At 52.5% G+C, this 18,677-nt stretch overlaps 5 protein-coding genes across 5 annotated transcripts; 1 reads left to right on the forward strand and 4 right to left on the reverse strand.

The window, feature by feature from the left end:
- Positions 1-4,054: 4,054 nt before the first annotated feature.
- On the reverse strand, positions 4,055-4,669 carry N0V89_002292 (uncharacterized protein; the record flags this gene model as incomplete). Its single annotated transcript, XM_056211102.1, has 1 exon — positions 4,055-4,669. One exon carries the CDS (start codon positions 4,667-4,669, stop codon positions 4,055-4,057), a length of 615 nt encoding a protein of 204 aa, XP_056074575.1.
- Positions 4,670-10,648: 5,979 nt separating this feature from the next.
- On the reverse strand, positions 10,649-11,797 carry N0V89_002293 (uncharacterized protein; the record flags this gene model as incomplete). The annotated part of the gene is made up of 1 exon (XM_056211103.1): positions 10,649-11,797. One exon carries the CDS (start codon positions 11,795-11,797, stop codon positions 10,649-10,651), a length of 1,149 nt encoding a protein of 382 aa, XP_056074576.1.
- Positions 11,798-12,454: 657 nt separating this feature from the next.
- Positions 12,455-12,915, reverse strand: N0V89_002294 (uncharacterized protein; the record flags this gene model as incomplete). The annotated part of the gene is made up of 2 exons (XM_056211104.1): positions 12,455-12,804; positions 12,897-12,915. The coding sequence occupies 2 exons, from the start codon at positions 12,913-12,915 to the stop codon at positions 12,455-12,457; spliced, it is 369 nt and encodes a 122-aa protein (XP_056074577.1).
- Positions 12,916-13,692: 777 nt separating this feature from the next.
- On the reverse strand, positions 13,693-15,526 carry N0V89_002295 (uncharacterized protein; the record flags this gene model as incomplete). The annotated part of the gene is made up of 4 exons (XM_056211105.1): positions 13,693-14,457; positions 14,506-14,692; positions 14,742-14,957; positions 15,027-15,526. 4 exons carry the CDS (start codon positions 15,524-15,526, stop codon positions 13,693-13,695), a joined length of 1,668 nt encoding a protein of 555 aa, XP_056074578.1.
- A 713-nt stretch (positions 15,527-16,239) lies between these two features.
- N0V89_002296 (uncharacterized protein) lies at positions 16,240-17,902 on the forward strand (the record flags this gene model as incomplete). The annotated part of the gene is made up of 2 exons (XM_056211106.1): positions 16,240-17,668; positions 17,724-17,902. 2 exons carry the CDS (start codon positions 16,240-16,242, stop codon positions 17,900-17,902), a joined length of 1,608 nt encoding a protein of 535 aa, XP_056074579.1.
- Positions 17,903-18,677: the final 775 nt, after the last annotated feature.

Here is an 18,677-nt window from a genome sequence, read left to right on the forward strand (position 1 = left end):
AAGCCCGTCCATGAAGACTTTCATCGCGAACATTGCGCGCTCGTCAGCATGAATCCTCAGAGTCGCCAGCTGATCTCAAGAGTACTACCATACAGGACCATCACTACAATGGGAAGCACCGGAATGGAAAATATAGCTCACTCATGGCTTGGACCTCGGTTCATCACCCAGAGAGGTTTTGGAGGACGAGGGAGACCCAGCCGAGGATTTGGCTCGACCATTTTGACGGCATCGTTGTCTTGGAGCATCACGCCGCTCCAAGATGAGGAGCACCGCGAGCGTGAGCTAGTAGAATGCACTGTGCGCTGAAAAGTAGGTAGAGGCTCCACGAGAGGGTCGCTGCTGATAAAGCCTAGGAGGTCTTGTTAGAGGTGTTTGGACATAGATCGTCGCGAAAGCCAATGTCTACTGTCCCCTAGGTATTGCAATAATATTGTAAAATTGTAGCCCCGGGATTCCGGTGTGCGTCTCCAATCGCGGTTGTGATGTTGGGAATGATCAGTTCGATGCCATCGAGGTATGTTTGTTGAGAAAGCCGCGACTGCACACATGCTGACATTAGTACTCGGAGCCTTTGAAGGGCTTCATGCACATGCACTGCTTTTTCGGATCTAACCAATTGAAGCTGTGGATGGAGTGGTTCCCTGAGACGTGTTGTCGAGCCCAAGTTCAGGTGGAGGCCTATGGTAGTGTCAGGCCCTGCCCCACATTCAGGCGCCACGAAGCCTCGGTGCGGACGATCGGCATTCCCGGAACCTTATTCAAACATCCTTCCGTCTCTCAAAGTTGTGTCTCTCCGATTGTGGTTCTCGAGTCCATATAGCAACTCATGTATCGTCTGGCATGTCGACGAAGGTCGCGGAAGCGGTATCACGATTCTTTCCGCTTGTCGCCACACGGCTTGACGCACTGTGAGGCCTCCCAGGCTTGCGGTATGCGCTTTGGGTCTGTCGAATAATCATTGCGCGGAGGCGTGGGCGTGTCAACGCATCTCTGAAGCCGGATATGGCCACTACTCTACCGGAGTTCTCCCTGTTGCCAGAAGGGTCTCTCCCCCCACGGATCATCGCGTAGCCTCTCAGGTCTGCTTGCCCAGATTGTGGCTTCCTTGGCGATACGTTGGAAGTTTTCTCTATGAGTTGGAAGCTCTCTGAAGCCTTCCAGGTGCTTCGAAGCTTTTAATTTTGCAGGACCTCCAAAGCGAGGCCGCCACCGGACACTGGGTACAAGAGGTGTTTTCTTTCGGCACTTTGAACACGTGCTGTCCGGAAACTGAGAACAAGAGGCCCCCCTGCCCCATTACAGGGTCTCAACGGGCTCTCACTATGGCGGTTCTTCTGGATGCGATGCCTGTGTGTGCTATGTGTGCTCTCGGTATGCGGTCTTTCGGGACGTTTGGCTGGCGGCGAGGAGCACTGAAGGGGCGCGCGATCGGTAGGGACGTTGGGAGTGCCATTTGGCGCTACGGGACACTCGTAAAGGTCGCAGTAGCCGATCGAGCTGGGAATCGTGTGCGAAATCTGCGAGGGGCTCTGAAGAGGAGAGTCAGCCAAACTAGAAGATACAGCAACAATTGGCGCAACAAGTCCAAGCTATCCATTGCCGAAGAAGATAGCAGGCATGTCGTACTGTAAAAACGCACTTTCCGGATGTTCCATGCTCCTAGAACAGCTGAGGCAGTGACGCTGTTGTCGTTCGACTGTGCTAGTCCGCGGTGAAGGGAGGGGCAGGGCAGTAGCAAACCACACGACAAACCCGGACTACCGAGTATCAATTACGGTATTAGAAGAGCAATACACTCAAGATGGCCTAATGGTGCTCTTGTGTCGCTCAATTGTTCGGGGTTACTGAGGCCATCGGTCCTCTGCATGCGCTGCTCCGCGTGTATGAGAGGGGCAGAGCACAGGCTTCTCGGGGCATCGAGTCAGCTAAATGAAGAAGAAGGGACAGAGAAGAAACAGGGTGGGGTCTCTCGTCTCTCGAGAGCGGTGTGCAGCTGAAGCATACCGACCCCAAGACTGCATCCAGTCTACTCAAACGCTCTGCTGCACGGTGCGGACATCCTCGCCGAGCTAGAAAGCGTGTGGCGGGTTGGCGTAACTCGCAAAAGTCATCCGGATAAACCTATCGCTTTTTCTTTCGAGATTTGATAGTTCGACGAGATTTCAAGGAGACACTCCACCACTGCCGGATGTTCATGCTCTGGTACGCCCTGTGGGAGTTTCCATGCTACGCTACCGCAACGGCGTCCTCATTTCTACATGGAAAATCCCAAGCAATATCTTCAGAGATGACTTGTACTTGGGCTCGAGGGCACATTCAGGTGTTCCTGTTGCAATGCTGTTCTGAAAAGCTACAGCACACCCCGTCTCGTTCAATATCGTTGTCTATGAGCTCATTCGACTTCAGCATGCAACATCCCCTTGACTTACCTCGGCCTCATGTACTTTTACGTTCCTGCACGGTTTCTTCGGCTCCCACGGTGTACCCACTAAGTCAGGAATAGCAGGTGTTGCGATCAGCGCTGCCTGGCCTACAGGGTAGTGGTGAAGGCAAGAGGGTGGGCAGTAACTCTCACTTTTTGTCCGTGCTCTCCTCGACAGGTTGTATTTATATAAATACTGGCACTTAGTGACTCTTTCCTCCTCAGGACACCACTCCCAGTCCACTTCTACTCCTATTCTGCTACTGCCCACCAACAACCACACCACACCTCCATCATCACCACCAACACCACCACCGCAATGAGCTCCGCTGAGCTCGCGCTGCTCCCGCCGCCGCCCCTCACCACGAGGGCTTCCTGCCCGCCCTCCTCCCCTCACCCTGGAGCAGGAGGCCGAGTGCTTCGCGCGCACGGGAGTGCGTCTCCCGCACGGCCTCCCCGCCCGCCCGCCGACTCCCGTCGAGCAACGGGGACAAGACCTGGCGAGCCAGGCCGGCGTGGTCGTTCACGACTGGGTGAACATTTCGGGGGCCCTTCCTCCTCACTGGTACAACATCGTACGTACATGACATGGATGTGAAATAACGTTACTAACCTCTGATATCTAGACCGCCTCATCCTTCAACAAGGACTGAAGGCCGTCTTCGCGAAGCTTGGCTGCAAGAAGTCGCCAAACTTCTGTGTGATGATTGCGAGCAGGCGTCACCACATTCGCTTCTTCCCAGACCACGGCGACTGCAACCAGAACCCTCTTCCCGGTCCCTTGGTGGAGTCTGGCTGAAGTCACCCGCATGAGTTCGACTTCTACCACTGTTGGGGTGGGAGCTCCTTTCGTTATGTATAGTTAGATACCCAGTGAATAACAGTGGCCTGCGTGGCGGTCCTTCTTTGCTGATTGTGTTTTCCACAATGTGCTTTTGCCTTTTATTTTGTGTGTTATGCCGTACCATGGTCTGTTATGGCTTTTTGGAGGAACCTGTTACGCAATCAACTTGCTCAAGTAATGCGATTGTAACATCAGTTCCCGACGCTACCTATCTCAAGCGCTTAAAACGGTGACTTGCAATCCAAAAGAAACAGCACCACAACGCCAGCTTTATGATAGCAACACAATTCAGAAAAACATGTGGAGTCGGGAGCGCGATCTAGACTCATGTACCCTGGATCGTCAGCGCTTTGGTTGTGCATGTGGTCAGGCGAATGATGCTTTCATTCCTCTTTTCTTCAAGGATAAGCTGGATCTGCTTGGATATGCACATGGTGTAGCAAGGACAAATAAATGACAAAGAGGAGAGAAAAGCTCAAACTACAACATGCCATATTACGAGCCGCTGCTCGCGCACTTGCTCACAATGCTCAGGCTCCCTAAGCCTCCGCTGGATCGTTGTTCGGCACACCGACCTCATCATGATAGACCAACTTATCATGTCGCCTCCATTTCCCATACCTGTTGTAAAGCTCTTGGAGCCTTGTGTGGTCTCGACAAGTGCGTAGGTCCCACTGACCCTCAATAATGGTTCCCCACGGATGTCCTGAACGGTTGCGCGCGATCTCGAAAGTATCTACACCGACATGATCAGCCAAGATCCTTTTTATGTTCAAATTAGAGCACTACTCACCATCCGCCATACACAGTATCACGTTCCTCAGATAGTCGAAACAATGCGCCACATGATCCCCCTTCTGCAGCTGTTCCAGCGTCACCGTGCTTTCGTTCATCTTCTGAAACGCCGCACGCATAGACGCGAGACAGTGGAACGCATGAAACATGCCGATACCGCCTTCATCGTGTAACGAGTCTTTGCTGTACAGGCTGGCTGCGTCCTTGAACGGAGGAAGAGCTATGGCGCCCCAAGTTTCTGTGAAGGCGTCGTTCCAGAGGTAGTCGTACTTATGATTGAAGGACATGTAACGTGGGTCAGAGCCGTACATCATGTGTTTGTTCGCAGGACCTGAGGATACACGGGGGTCGGGGCCGGTGACGGGTTGCGAGTAATTGAGGAGCATGAAAAAGTTGGAGAGAAGCAGGAGCAGGCCGACGATCTCGAGGGAGATGCGAAGCCATTTCGAGGCGCGTGTCCACTTGTTCTGCAGTCTTGCAATGCGGCCTGGGTGCAGTAACTTTTCGTCCTCATCATGGAAGTCGCTCGATGATGGGAGGGGCGAGTAGTCGCCGGCTTTGGCTCCGTCGTTCAGATTTGGAGGGCGGTCTTCGTATGTTATCATTGTGGGTTGAGGCTCGGCAGGGTAGTGAGACTTCAGGACTTAGTATGTCTTATGACGACTTCTCATATACAGGCGAGTGTATTGTTGGTCATTTTGGGCATAGCGCGCCTTCCTATCGTGAGGTCGGCCAGGAAACCTTCCTTTGTTCGGTGGCACCGAAATCACGCGGTTCAGGCTTCGTACTGGGACAAAGAGTCCTACTTGCCAAGTTATGATTGCCATGTCGAGAGTCTATCTTGGACTCGAAATGGTGAAGAGGTTGGAGAGATGTAACGCTAGTACGAAAAGAGTCATGGCTGCCAGATCGGTACAAAGCTGTGCGAAGGAACCCCTCGCTGTTCGCACACATGTGCAAACAAAGCTCGACGCGACGCTACAGATCTGTTACCGCCATGTGTAGGTTCGCTGTGCTGACTCGTTAGCCGAACGCAGTCACGGTCGGTCAACATAACCGAAAAGCGGTGGCAATCTTCTCGAGGACTTGACGATGATACTCGAGACGAACATCCTAATCCAGGTACGCTGGAATGTCTCTTCCAAGGATACGTCCATCGCGGACGCCATGGTTATACCTAGTACGTTCGCCGTTCCATCGAAATCCACGTTCCGTTGCCCAAGATCCCAAGTATATCCCAATATCCGGCTAATACGCATCGCGTCAACACGTTCGTTCACAGACGTGGATTGCGGGGAAGTCAATAACAGCACATCCTTGCACCGGCACTCGCATTTATGCGGCCGGCTCATGACAACATTACCTTGTCCTCTACGAGCAAACGGCGCGGCGTCCGGTACATATCGGGGCCGGATGGTATATAGCAGAGTCCAGACGCAATCAACATATCTATTGATTGTATTATGTGAGCTGGAAGCGGCATTGCAGATACGTGTTTCTCTGGGAGTCCGGTGCACTGGGCTACATATGTATGCACAGGTGGGTGACCTTCCCTGGATGAGGTATAAGATCTAGGGTCTGACCCGATCGATTTGATTGATCGCCCTCGCACCTCCATCGTTGATCCAAAACCTTGATAATGATCGTCCAAACCTTCATCTTGGGCGCGTTCGCCCTCCTACCATCGATTGCCTCAGCAAAACCGATAGAGACACTGGGCTCGAAACACACTGCCTTCCTGGCAAGCTGCACGCCGTCAGAATGTCCCATTGGCTTGTGCGATCCTGATGATTGTGTGTTTACCGTTACCTGAATCTGTTGGAAACTGTATTGCTCGTTACGATATACTGACCTTCATTCAGTCAATATCGCTGGCGCAGCCTACTTCATCAATGGCCCTCCCACCGGCACAACCTCTTCCGCAACCGCATTCGCCAGAGCTTCCGCCACTCGTTGGGAAGGTGTCTCACGTAGCGTGGCTTTGTCGCAATATGGCACTTTAAAGACGAGTATCGACGCTAAAGCAGGGAGTTTGGCAAAGGGCGAGATCGCAGGGAGCGCCACACTGACGGCGAGGACCGGCGCGGCGGATGCTGAGCCGTTCATTTGCTTCAAAGATGGCAGCACGAAGTTCAGGGCGAACTATGAGGGAGACGCGTATACGTGTACGGCGGCGTACTACTGTCCGAGTGTGGATTCGGGGACAACGCCGACACCAACGCCGCCGATACCGGCTGCTTAAGGGACCCATGAATCTGGACCCATGAATGGATGCAAGTTGCGGTGTATATATGCGAATGTATCCAAATCTATGGATACTTCTCCATCTTCAGAATGCTGCAAGGCAGTCAGCGATTAGTTCATTAGTATTTCTCCATCTTCTACTATTCCAATGCCCCATCTCATCCTTCCATCTTTTGTGCGGAACCATCCTAGGGGCGTCTTTACATCGCTCCCGAGAAGCCCTTCTACACCATACTTCTCGACCGCAGCCAGAAGTCTCTCACTTCCAGCAACAAGGACAAGAACATCCGCGCTAGACTCGAAATTGCGACGCAGATTGCCAAAGAATCATCGTTGCAGCGCACAAATGACGATGGTAGTGAGTGCCAGCCAGACGAGCAAGGCCACGCACAACCACACCGCTTTCGGATTCATGTGCAAAACTTCTACGCGCGTCGACTTTTTCGCACCCGCCGTACGGTTTGTATTTTGCGCAGGACGCTCACTAATCTTCTTCGCACGTGTTCCGTCGGGGTTGAACTGTGGGAACGTTCCGTTGGGAACGGCACCAATGCCGTCCAGATTCGCGCCGATAGGCTGGTAAGCCCAGCCACCTGTCTTCAACGAGTATGTGCTGCTCACATAATGCTAGAAAAAGAGCGTGAAGATCTTCTTGGTACTCTCCAACATGTAGTCCAGATCAAGCAATGCTTCAGGATCTCTTCCTGCTTGCACGTACGCAGCATATGACATGGAACTGGGGAAGTCCGTTCACATTGTCTCTGATATTGAGCACATCATTGGTGAGGTCTTCACTCGATGCTGGGCCGTGATTGGAACCAGAGGTGACCAAATTATTTAACCGTGAGGCTCGGAGAAGTGAGTTCATAAAGAGAACACCATAATTGATTACATGGTTAACCACTAATCATTGCGATGTGAAGGTATCCAAACCGGACCATGAACCAACTTCCCAGCTGTTGAAATCAGAGTAATCGCTGGGACTGGAGGATAGATTGTATTTGCACCCTGCATCATCCTCCAGATGGATGATAACGAAACTCATTCCAAGACATGTTGTAGTGACATTTTGTAGGATCTCGCCCGTGGTCCGAAAATACGTGTCGCGATTCACAGACGGCTCCAGAGCTGAAACTTTGTTCGGAATCAGTCTCCTCATCTCTGATGGATGCCACATCTTGGTCTCTTCGGAAGCGAGAAGCGCAGAAGATAATGAGATGATGACCGACGACATGACGAGCACAGCTGAGGCGCAAATGATGATCCAACTTCTTTTACCTCCGTTGTGCTTCTTATTGAAAGCATGAACAAACGTGGTCCACACCTGCCTGGGGCCTTCTAAAATGGTCCTTGATGCTGGCGGCACGCTGTCAGGAGGTCGTGCGAGACGTGCGAAAGGTTCCGTGCGTTGAATGTCGTTAAACAGGCGTGACGAGCTGGGCCCACGAAACCGCAATGAGCGTAGGAGCGAATCGCCAACCAACAACGGCGGACGATGCCGAGCAGAGCCCATCATCCTTGTGAGACCGCCAATAAAGAAGACCGACAGCGATCCCAAGTAACAACGAAAGTGCAGTCGGAATCCATACAAGAGACCATCGCAAAGTGTAAGGGCGCCATTCTGCAGCTGCACGCGATTAGGGACCCCATGGGGCATTGATACAATGTATTCTTACAAAGAGATTTCTTAGACGTGCCGCCGCTTCCAATATCGGTGCTATACAAAAGTTTCAAGCCACCTTTCCATGGCACAAATGGCTTCCTCGTAGAATTTCAGCCAATCTATGTACTATAGGGTATTGGGCAGCTACAGGTAGGTAGGGATGAAGGGCTGTTGATTTTAAAACTATGGAAGATGCCTCGATTTCTACGACTCCAGTAAATCAAGATCTACCGCCTCACTATAGGATACGCTATATATCGGCAGAAGAACAATAGTATTCAGAATGTCACGTGAACAGGTTGTCATTCATGCAATCGTGTTTGACGAAAGACGGGCGCGTGGGCCCGGATACCAATGTGCGAACTGGTGGTTTAACAGCTCTTGAGCGGCTCGACTCTCTGTTGGCATATCAAAACTGTGTCAACCCGCGTCACAGCCGAAATTCCATAGAACATCGTAGAATAGTACCATGCTTTCCATCAATTTTCGCCGTAGAAGTTAGTTTGGGACCAACTCAAAGTATTGCCTTGACGCACAGACAGGTTTTACACTAATAGCATGTCCCTTTTCCTGGTATTTTCACCTCTCCATCAGACACTTCTCTCGGCAACTGAAGGCCACCGTACCTCAACTTCCATACATCATGGCGCAAGAAACAAGCGGTGGGCAGAGTCGAGAGTTATTTCAGTGCACGACACCTTTGCTTAGGCCTTTCAGAGGTGAGATATCCTGTCGAGCGCAGACCGCATCTTAGTAATTGATCCAAGTAGAGGACTGCGTGATAAAATCTACAATTACATCATACCCACCATGCTAGACGAGACGCCGCTTCTTCACACTATGAGCAGCACAAAAAGTTAGAGAGGAAGTTTGCCAAAGCATGCGTCAACACCGAGGATATGTCTAACGGAACGAGACAAGTGCATCAGTCACTTTTGCGCGATGCACTATCTTTGATTGAGAATTTGTTATAGTATCATATTCTAGCTTGCATTACTAATGCAAACACTCTTCACTACGCAGCTACGTCGCGTACCACGGTTCCATATTAGGCATCACCACTCAACAAAACACTAACAAGTCACATCAAAGATATTCCCCCGGATTTCCTAACAACCCGTGATGCAATGTGCCGCAAGAGAACACTGCACTGCTGCGCAGACCTTCAGCCCACCGTGACGATATTGAAGACGCTGTTTCCTTCTCCACTTACTCACACCTTTCAACACTGTTATCAACCCAACCTCATGCCAACATTTAATTCACTCAAAAGCGTCTAGGACGGCCTCTCTGCGGACTGAGCACTCTTCGCTCCTGGAAGTCAACCTTATCAGATGACTCACCATGAGGACATCCACACGCATGGAGGCTATGACACAGTTCTCAAAGTCTCGCACGAGCCAACGCAACAGTTTCAGCGTGACAACGAGCCACTGTCTCACTCACGCAATCACAGCGACAGCTCGGACCGTTTTTCACGACCTTCGACCTAATATACGCACAGCCACAGAATCCGCAGCCAGGAACTGCGCATTCTCACTTGCACAACAAACGAGCATACCAACGCACCGAAAGCGCTCCGTCCTCGCGCATAAACGCACACCTTCAACTCAAGTCCAATTCCTCACCGACTCTAGCACCTAGTGCCTCTACAACGCCAGTACAAGCGATCATGTGGCGCAACTGCAGCGAACCAACCAGTTCAGGAAGCAGCGCGTCCAGTAGCTCCTCCAACAACAGCACCCACCATGGCCGCAAAGCCCTCGAAGCTATGCAGCGCATCTACGCAGCCCGTCAGGAGCAATTTACTGCGAGCGCTTTCCCGCAGACCGACCAATCTTTTGGAAGCAGCCGTTCGGGAATCAGCTCTGATACAGCACAGCACGACCATCCACCCACACGCTCAGAAAGCAACTTGAGCCAGTACTCCACAGAATCTGAAGACACTATCACGAGCCCCGAATTACTCAACTCGCCGGACCGAACACACATCCTCTCAGATACGCCCCCAGCATCCCAGCAAGACGCTGAGCGCCGGCCCCTCCTCCCTAGTATCTCACCCCAAGTCTCCCCGCTAGTCACCGGCTTCCTCTCCCCGCACTCCAACCAGCATCCCGAGCCCTTCCCCTCCCTCTCTCCAGATATCGAACCCGGATTCGCGCCGTCAGACAGCAGCTACGATGGTCTGGACATATTCGGCGGACGCCGGCCGCGGAGGCGGTGGGATCTTGGATTGAGAAACACTGGTGGGGAAGGTGAGCAGCTGTGGGAGAGCAGGAGGTTCGAGCAGTGGGATGCGTGCTCGGTGGTCTACTTATTCTTCGTATTTGCGGTGGTAGTGGTTGGAGGCGGTATATTGCTTGCCTGGGTACTTTTGCATCAAGAGGGGTCTTACTTGGGGAAAGGAACGGGATGAGTGTGCAATCATCACGGTTGTAGTCGGAAATGGGTCTTGACACGGCGTAGAGCGGACGTTTTCCAGTTAGCCTGGCTTCATTTCGGCGTCTTTGGACTGATTGGAATGTCCCCGAGGTTGCTTCCAAGACTTGAAACGGAGCTGTCGTAAACATAACCTCCTATCTGTCCTGTTTCACGAACAGCAATTATCTTAGAACTAGAAAAAGCAAGACCTTGGATGGTCACAATCGCGGACGTAGGTTCTTTATTTCTCGTCTCCTCATAAAACCTTTCTAACTTCTCTCTTCTCAAAGCTCTTGTTGTACATGCCAAACTCAACTTCGCCCTCTCCATTCTTCAACCCGCCCACCTCACATTGCGCAGGACTCTTATCCTCTAACCCATGTATGCCTGCCGCAAGTCTCTCAAACACCTTCAACGCATTTCCTCTTCCAATTTTCACCAAGTCTCTTGCGTTGATGCTAGCCTCTACGTACTCATCAAACCATACACATCCGTTGGCTATACTCTCAAATGGATAGTCGATACTAAACATACACGAGTCAACCCCTATCTCTGCGACCGCACATAACAGGGCGTTAGTGCTGAAGTGCCCGGAAGTGGTGATGAAGACCTGGCTTCCAAAGTAGTCTCTCACAAGCTTATCTTTTCGCATCTTCATGTCCGGAAACCTTGCGCGGTTGAGCTTATGATCAATGCGATAGAGATCGTATGGGATATGCTCGCCCATATGCCCGACCACCAGCTTCAATTTCGGAAAGCGGTCCAGAACGCCGGCTGTGATGATGCCTAGTAAATGCATGTTGAGGCGGTTTGCGTACCCGAGCGCGCTGAAGGCGAGGTGCTCGCGGCCTTTCCACATCTTGTCGAAGATCTCCGGCGTGGCTTCGCGGGGGTGGAGGTACACGGGACAATCGAGCGTTTCGGCGGCGGCCCAGAAGGTATCGTAGGAGGGCCCGTCGTAGAAGAGCATTGTGTTCCCGTCAGGGCCCGCGGATTGGTAGTCGTTGAGGATGCAGCCGATGAAGCCTTGTAGCTCGGTGAAACACCTTTCCAATTCCTGCGCTGCTTGAACCGGATCATGCATGCTCACACTACATAGACCCCCAAACCTCTCCGACCTCTTCATAACGTCTGCGCTGAGGGCGTTGTTGGCTTCGAGTGCGAGCTTCTCCGCGCCTTCGCGATTTGGGACCTTCTGTGGACCAGCTGAGACGAGCGATAGGGCCATAAACTCCACGCCGTTCTCGTCCATCTGTTGCAAGCGTTGCTCGTGCACATCGAGGAGGTTGGCGCCTAGATCGCCACCAATGACGCCCTTTGGAGCAAGAGAAGCGGATTGGAAGCCACCTAGTGACTCGCCTTTAGGGAAGTTCCAGGCTTCTTCCAAGGCAATCTTGTAGAGCATCTTGAGCGTACGGAGAGAAGGATTTGATCTTCCGCGTGGTGTATTACACGAGCAAAATACCTTTCAGGTAGGAGACCTGGGGAGCCCGAAGTCCAGAGCAGGGAGTGATTGAAAGGGTTGGGGAAGTGCTTGAAGGTGCTCTGGAAATTAGATGAAATGCGGGTTGCTGCATCGGACATAAGTCGGGGTGTCGAACCTCGGATCTATCATAGCAGCTCGCAGCGTGCCAACATCATGGTCAGAGGGCGCGGTGATTTCGTGTATAATTGAGATTAGCACGATGTAAGTACACTAGTGTACGTTCGGCAGATAGAAGCGTGCGGGGAAGTGTGAGGAGCTATAGCCTAGCCTATTTGGGTATTTCACAAGTGGAGCTACATATATGTCGTCCAATGCAAGGACTGATCCAACCAACAAGCCAGTCATGACAGCGGCCTCGTAAGAGTAGATGTTTATGCGTGCTGATCGAAGAAGTAACATTGACAGTATAATTGGGTATTGGCACCTTATTCTCGAAAACTTCCCCCGGAAAAAAACTCCCAGCTTAAAGCGCTCAAGTGAACATCGCTAATCGTACAAGCATCGTCATCGTAATCGCAATCGAACAAGCTCATACACCCCTCACTCGCACTTGAGTCGTCAAGCTTTCCACGCTTCCTAAATGTGGTCGTGACGGCCCAAAGCCTTCCCCCTCTTCCCCAGACCCCTCGCCGCCTGCTGCTTAGCCTTCGCCAATCTCGCCTGCTCCGCAGCCTCCCTCTCCAACGCCTTGACATGCTCCCTCGCCTCTCTGACCGCCGCCTTCGCCGCGAACAAGGCCCTATCCGCCTCGCGCTCTGCCGCCTCGGCACTCATGACACGCTCGCGAGCAGCAACGATGCTAGCATCTTCGGAGCCGGACTTGTGCAAGAGGGAGTGCCGCTTCTGTGGCGAGGTGGAGTGGGTCTGGGCTTTGGTGATAGAGGGCGACGAGGAGCGTCGGCGGTTGAAGAGGGAGCGGTTGCGGGCTGGGGTGAGGTGGTGGTTGGTGGTGGGGAGGTGTTTTTCGAGAAGAAGCCAGATTTCTGGACGGGAGCGGGCTCCGGGGAGGGCTCGCGACGGGATCCAAAGAGAGGCATTATAGTTGTGCTAAGTGTAGTGTGGTGTATAGAAGGTCCACTTGGGGTAGGCTGCTAGTAGCAGTGGATCGAAAGTAGATCGGAAGTGGATCGATTGTGGAGTTGGTCGTTCGAAGATGATCTGTCAAGGGTTTCCCGTTCGTTGTTTATATATGAATGCCGTGGGTGTGTGATGTACGTGACGCCTGGTCGATGCACCGGCAAGAATCAGGTTCGAGGTCGTGGGGTCGGTGTGTGACGTCAGCCGATCGGCGCGTACCACCGCGAGTGTGAGGTCATTGTCGCACGGCTGAACCATCGTTATGTCGCGCGGAATACTCATTTCAAAGGATTGAATCGATTGATACAATGTGTAGAAATGGACATGGCGATGCAGGGCCATGTGGGTCAAAGTAAGGGTCCGGTGCCCAGGAAGTGGGCGAGAGCTACTGTAGTGTAGCTTATTCGCGCACCTCTGGCGCAGGGCACCGCGCCGAGTTCCGAGTGAGAGTACATGTACTTTGTCTCCCCAAACTCGTCGCTGTATCGACATATTGTCATGTTACAGCTCAGCCGGATGTCGACGTCGCAGTGCGATCAGAAGCGTGATCGGTATGCGCGCATCGCCCACCAACAACGTCCAATGGCTAAAAGTATTGTATATACTATATCATGGCCACCTTATGATACAACACCCGCTGTCCCTCGGTGTATGAATATGCTAACGCACCCAATGCCATGTATCTTTCCCAGAGCGCCGATGTATGCAAGATTCAAGAAAAGGACAAAACACCGACTTTACGAGCACTGCGCCTGACTTTCCGTCCCACTCGACATTCTCCCCATCGTCTTGATCAAAGAAATGGCCATGACAGCGCACCCTAACGCCATGACTGCCATCGCGAGATAGGTCTGCGAGGTGCGCTTCTTGCTCAGTTTAATGTAGCATAGCGGCGGTAATATGTACGCCAGAGCGCACGCAGAAGTGGCACCAAACAGTTCAAAAATGACGCCCAGATCGCAAGTGACAAGAGAGAGCACCATGGCTGAAACGACGAGCGAGGTGGTGAAGATCATGTGGCGATTCGGTTGGTACGGCTCATCCGGGAACCAGTAGTTGTTCATTACTTCCCGACAGACAAAAGCCTCAAGCGGAAGGGTAGTCAACATGTTCAGTCCGAAGCAGAGGCGCGCGATGTTTACAAGCGTGTTGTCGTTGGGGAAGTTGTTGAGAACGTTGCCTAGGGTCTTGTCGCCGAAGGTAAGGTAGCCGAAGTATGCCATAACAAGGCACGCAACGAGGGATATGCCAGTACTGTAGTGCGTGACGCGGGCGAAACGGTCGATGGTGGGTGTGCGTAGGGAGCCGTAGATGAGGAGGGAATTGTGGTGGCAGACGAAGGCAAAAGATATCACACCTACGGCTTCGAAAATGCCTGGACGAATTACGATTGAGCCTTCTATTTTGCCGCGGGACTCAGGGGGGACGCGGAAAGACTGAGTGACTACAGTGAAGATGATTATGACCATGCCGATCATGGCAAGGCCACTTGCTTTGGCGAGCTGCAAGCTGTTAGTCTAAAAAGGCACGCTGGAAGAGGGTGTATATGCCTTTGCGATGTCCCGGTAGAGGGACAGAGGGTACGAAATGCCAAGGACCAAGAGGATAATGACGGCTCGGCGATTGGTGAGGAGCCACAAGAACGACGTATCGGACAAGGAAGGGAAGAAAGCGTCCAACACCTTTGGTATCGTGTCCCCTACAATGACGCAGAAGGCCATCATGCCACCGAACGCACTGTGGAATCATTAACCGCCTGACATACAAGATATCTAGGTATACGTACAATACCCATTGCGCCAACGAAATGGCCACCAGCCCCGACTTCCCAAAGCAGTATTCGACGGTCGCCTGAAATGAATCGGTGCCGCTGAGCTTCGAATTGATGACTATGAGCTGGATAGTCCAGTCGACGGTTATGGTGAGGCCGATCAGAAGGAGGGTGCCTGTGATGAGGCCAGCGTTGTGAAAAGCATAGGGCTGGCCGATGATACCCGCGCCTCTGCGTCCTATCAGCTCCATTCATACTACGAAAGCTGCCCAGTGCACCATTCAGGAAATTAAGGCTCACATTATACTGTTCGCCATGTTCATAAAGGCGTTCCGCATGTTGCTCCTTGGTCGTGCGCTCTCGAGGTGGTCTTCAGGATTGAACGCCTCCTCGGCGACCGTTACGCTCGGCGCCTCAATGCCTGTCAGGAGCGGCAGACGTTGTGTCCTTTCTCTTCCTTGTTCGCCAGCCTCCAGATAGTCATCCCCATCCAGCTCCACCCACTCCCCGCCTTGTGCATCTCCGTTCATGCTTCGCCGTGGCTCCTCGAAGCGCACGCGATTCGGTGTCCGTGGTGTGCCATCTGGCCGATGCTGTGCAAATGACGACTGCCGCTTGGGCGGACCGAAACGGCCATTTGGTTCGGCGCCAGGCGCTGGCGATGCGGACGACTGGCGTGAGCGCGACCGTGATACACTCGTGGGAGACGGGCGGCGGGCCGGGAAGGGCTGTATGTCGTGACCGGGATCCGAGTCGGAATCGTCGTGGTGCTCGTACAGGAGCTTCTGCGACTCGCTCATCATGGCATTGTAAGGAAAGCTGAGAAGAGTGCAGATGTCGTGTGTCGGATGCTCCAGTTGTCAGCATTTCAGAAAGTACATCCCCGTATTCGGCTAGCTGGATCAGGAAAGGGCAAAGGTGTTTCGCCGCAAGCGAGGGAGCCCCCACGCCGAGGCCCTCTGCAACCTCCGACCACCTCGTTCTATACTGCGCATGCGGATGTCTCATCTAGCGTGCATATACTTCTGCTCGCTTTAGTGTTGGCCCTGGATCTGAATGACGCCTTGTCTCAATGCTCCTGTGCGGATTCGCGAATGAACCTCAGATTCGTTCGAGGGACAATCAAAGCATCGTAACGTGTTGGGTTATAGCACGCAGCAATGGCTTCACTAAGACCGAACAAAGTCGCGAATCGATATACTACTGGACTGGTATCATACTGAGGGCTGGTTCGAATGCCGTAGCCTTGACCTAGGTCCTCGACTTGCTCATGGCGCTCCTGGCGATGTTCATTACCCGGCGAGTCGCCCGCGATGACGTCCACGTCTCCGTGGCATCTTTCCAGATGCGCAGTACCGAGGTGGCTCCGACGCCAACGACAACAATATGCCGCTTTGGCCCAAGTGAATGCAGCTAACAACGTTCTCTCTACAAGGGTCCCCGCACCGAGCGTTTAGATTGGGATGGTCGGGTATCGTTATACCGCGGCCTGCGTTGGAGGGAAGCTAATATAATGGGCATTTCTCCAGATGGGTTCGTGTCCTACAGCCAACTTTGCAAGAGCGTGAAGACTCCTCGAGTCATGGTTCTCCTCTGTGGTCTTGCGACCATGCTACTGGTCCAAGCCATCACAGCGATTGCCAATCCAGCAACTTCTCCCTCTATTGCACGCTGCTCCACGCTGAATTATGTTTCTCTCAAGCAGTTCAACGCGTCCGTCATCAACGCAACGTACCACGCAACCAAGTCGTTTAACGTTTCCGCCACGTTCAATGATATCCCCTTCTGTGAACTGCAGGCCCAGATCTCTTACGGGACCGGGAGTTCCCTCTCGTTCGCCGTATGGATGCCGGATGAGTTTGACTATCAGCACCGTTTTCTAGCCGTTGGCAATGGCGGTTTCGCAGGGACCCTAGACACGGTATCGATGATGAAGCAATTCAACGCCGGTCTGGCGCTCGCAGTGGCTGGGGGAAACGGTGGTCACGAAGCTGGTCCGAACACTGGAACGGGATATCTTCCGTTCATGCATGATCCTGACCAGATTCGCGCATGGATTCACAATGGTATCAGCATTTTCACTCATGCAGCGAAACACATAGTCGAGGCATATTATGGCACTGCAGCAAAACGATCGTATTATGTGGGATGCTCTACAGGTGGTGCGCAGGGGTATGCGTTGGCGCAGTACCATCCTCACTTGTTTGATGGCATTTATGCTGGATCTCCCGGATTCTGGTACAGCCATCTGATGCTGTCGTTCTTGTGGAACACGCAAAGGACAAATGTGAGTGATGGTTGTTGGTTCTTAGACGCGGTACCTCAAGAAGCTGACAGTGCGCAAAAGACGACGGCGACCAACCTGACTCAAACGCAGCTCAATCTCACCAACCAAGCAGTTCTGGACGCCTGCGATGCATTGGACGGTGTCCAAGACAGGCTGATCGAGAACCCACTGCAATGCAGTTTCAGCATCAATTCGCTGGCATGTGGAGGCTCTGCACACCCTGATCGATGCCTCACGCCTGATCAGATCGAAGCTGCAAAGCTCGTCTATCTTGGACCGGGACGAGCAGATAACGAAGTAAGCCTCTACCCAGGCTTCAGCTTCGGCAGCGAGAGCGAATGGCTACTGCAGGAGGGGTCTCTAGGCAACGAATACGCCGTGCCATTATTACGAAACATGGTCTTTGATGATCTGGATTGGGACCCGGCGACGTTCGATTGGTCTTCAGATGTCGACCTCGTCAATAGTCGTGCTTCCGTCTTGATCGATTCCATCAGCACGAATCTATCAACCTATCGACGAACAGGCTGCAAGTTCCTGACCTCGCAGGGCTGGGCCGACCCATACAATGCCGGAAAACTGCCAGTCTTGCATATGGAGAAAATCGAATCATTCTTCGAGGGGGGACGTAAGCGACTTCTATCGGCTATTTATGGTTCCCGGAGGAGGACACTGTGGTGCGGCGCAGCACTCGCCGCATGTTCCTGCAGAGTACCATTATCTTGAACCTCTCATCGAATGGGTCGAGACTGGCACACCGCCGGGGCAGCTTGTCTCATCGAATCCTCCTGATGGAAGTGAGCGGACAAGAAAACTTTGTCCTTGGCCGGAAACGGCACATTTAGTTGGCGAGAACCCTGACGATTGGGAGAACTATCACTGCGAATGATTACGGATCACCACGGCCCACTGTGCTGTCTCACACCGTGCAATTTTGCATAGATAGAAGCATTCCCTACGGCGTGCATTACAGCTTGCCATGATTTAGTGCATTGGGAGAAGACTTTCAGCCCTACTTATTTCGGCCTACACGTGCATGCTCTTACGTTTTACGTTCAGACCATTCAATGAGCAGTCACAACAGTCCACGGCAGATATATGTGAAGAAGGCTGCATAATCAATCGGATGCGCTTCAATGTCTACATGACCAAACACTTCACGCCTACAACAACCAAACTGCGGGGCACGTCCAGTGCAATCACAAGTCACCCAACACCATGGCCACCCCACACCCTCAAAGAGTGAACTTCCCCCTCTATGGCATCAACATGGTCGGCCACCTCTACGCCTCAACGTCCAACGCCCTCTCCGGTTCAAAATCGCCCTCAAATCAGTCAGCAGCAGGATGAGAGCTATGAGTTTAAGTGATGCGGAAGCACATGAATTCATCCTTATGTGAAACAATATGCGCCGCACGGTGAGCACACGAGATAGGCTATGGTCCAGTACAGAATCTGCATCTTCAGCACACTGTAAAAAGCATTGAGGAAAAGAAAAATGTTTTCCTTCAGCTCCATAGCCGAAAAGATTGACAACCTTTCTTGTATTTCAGAAAGACTGGAAACCAACGCGCTACCTGGTGATTGTCAGTATGTAATAGACCGAGGGAATGGATCGGAGTACTGACCATTGCGCCGATCCCCCCAAATCGTGTTGGAGTACG

Source organism: Didymosphaeria variabile, assembly GCF_027946475.1.
Source record: "Didymosphaeria variabile strain IMI 356815 chromosome Unknown scaffold_2, whole genome shotgun sequence".
Taxonomy (NCBI): Eukaryota; Fungi; Ascomycota; class Dothideomycetes; order Pleosporales; family Didymosphaeriaceae; genus Didymosphaeria; species Didymosphaeria variabile.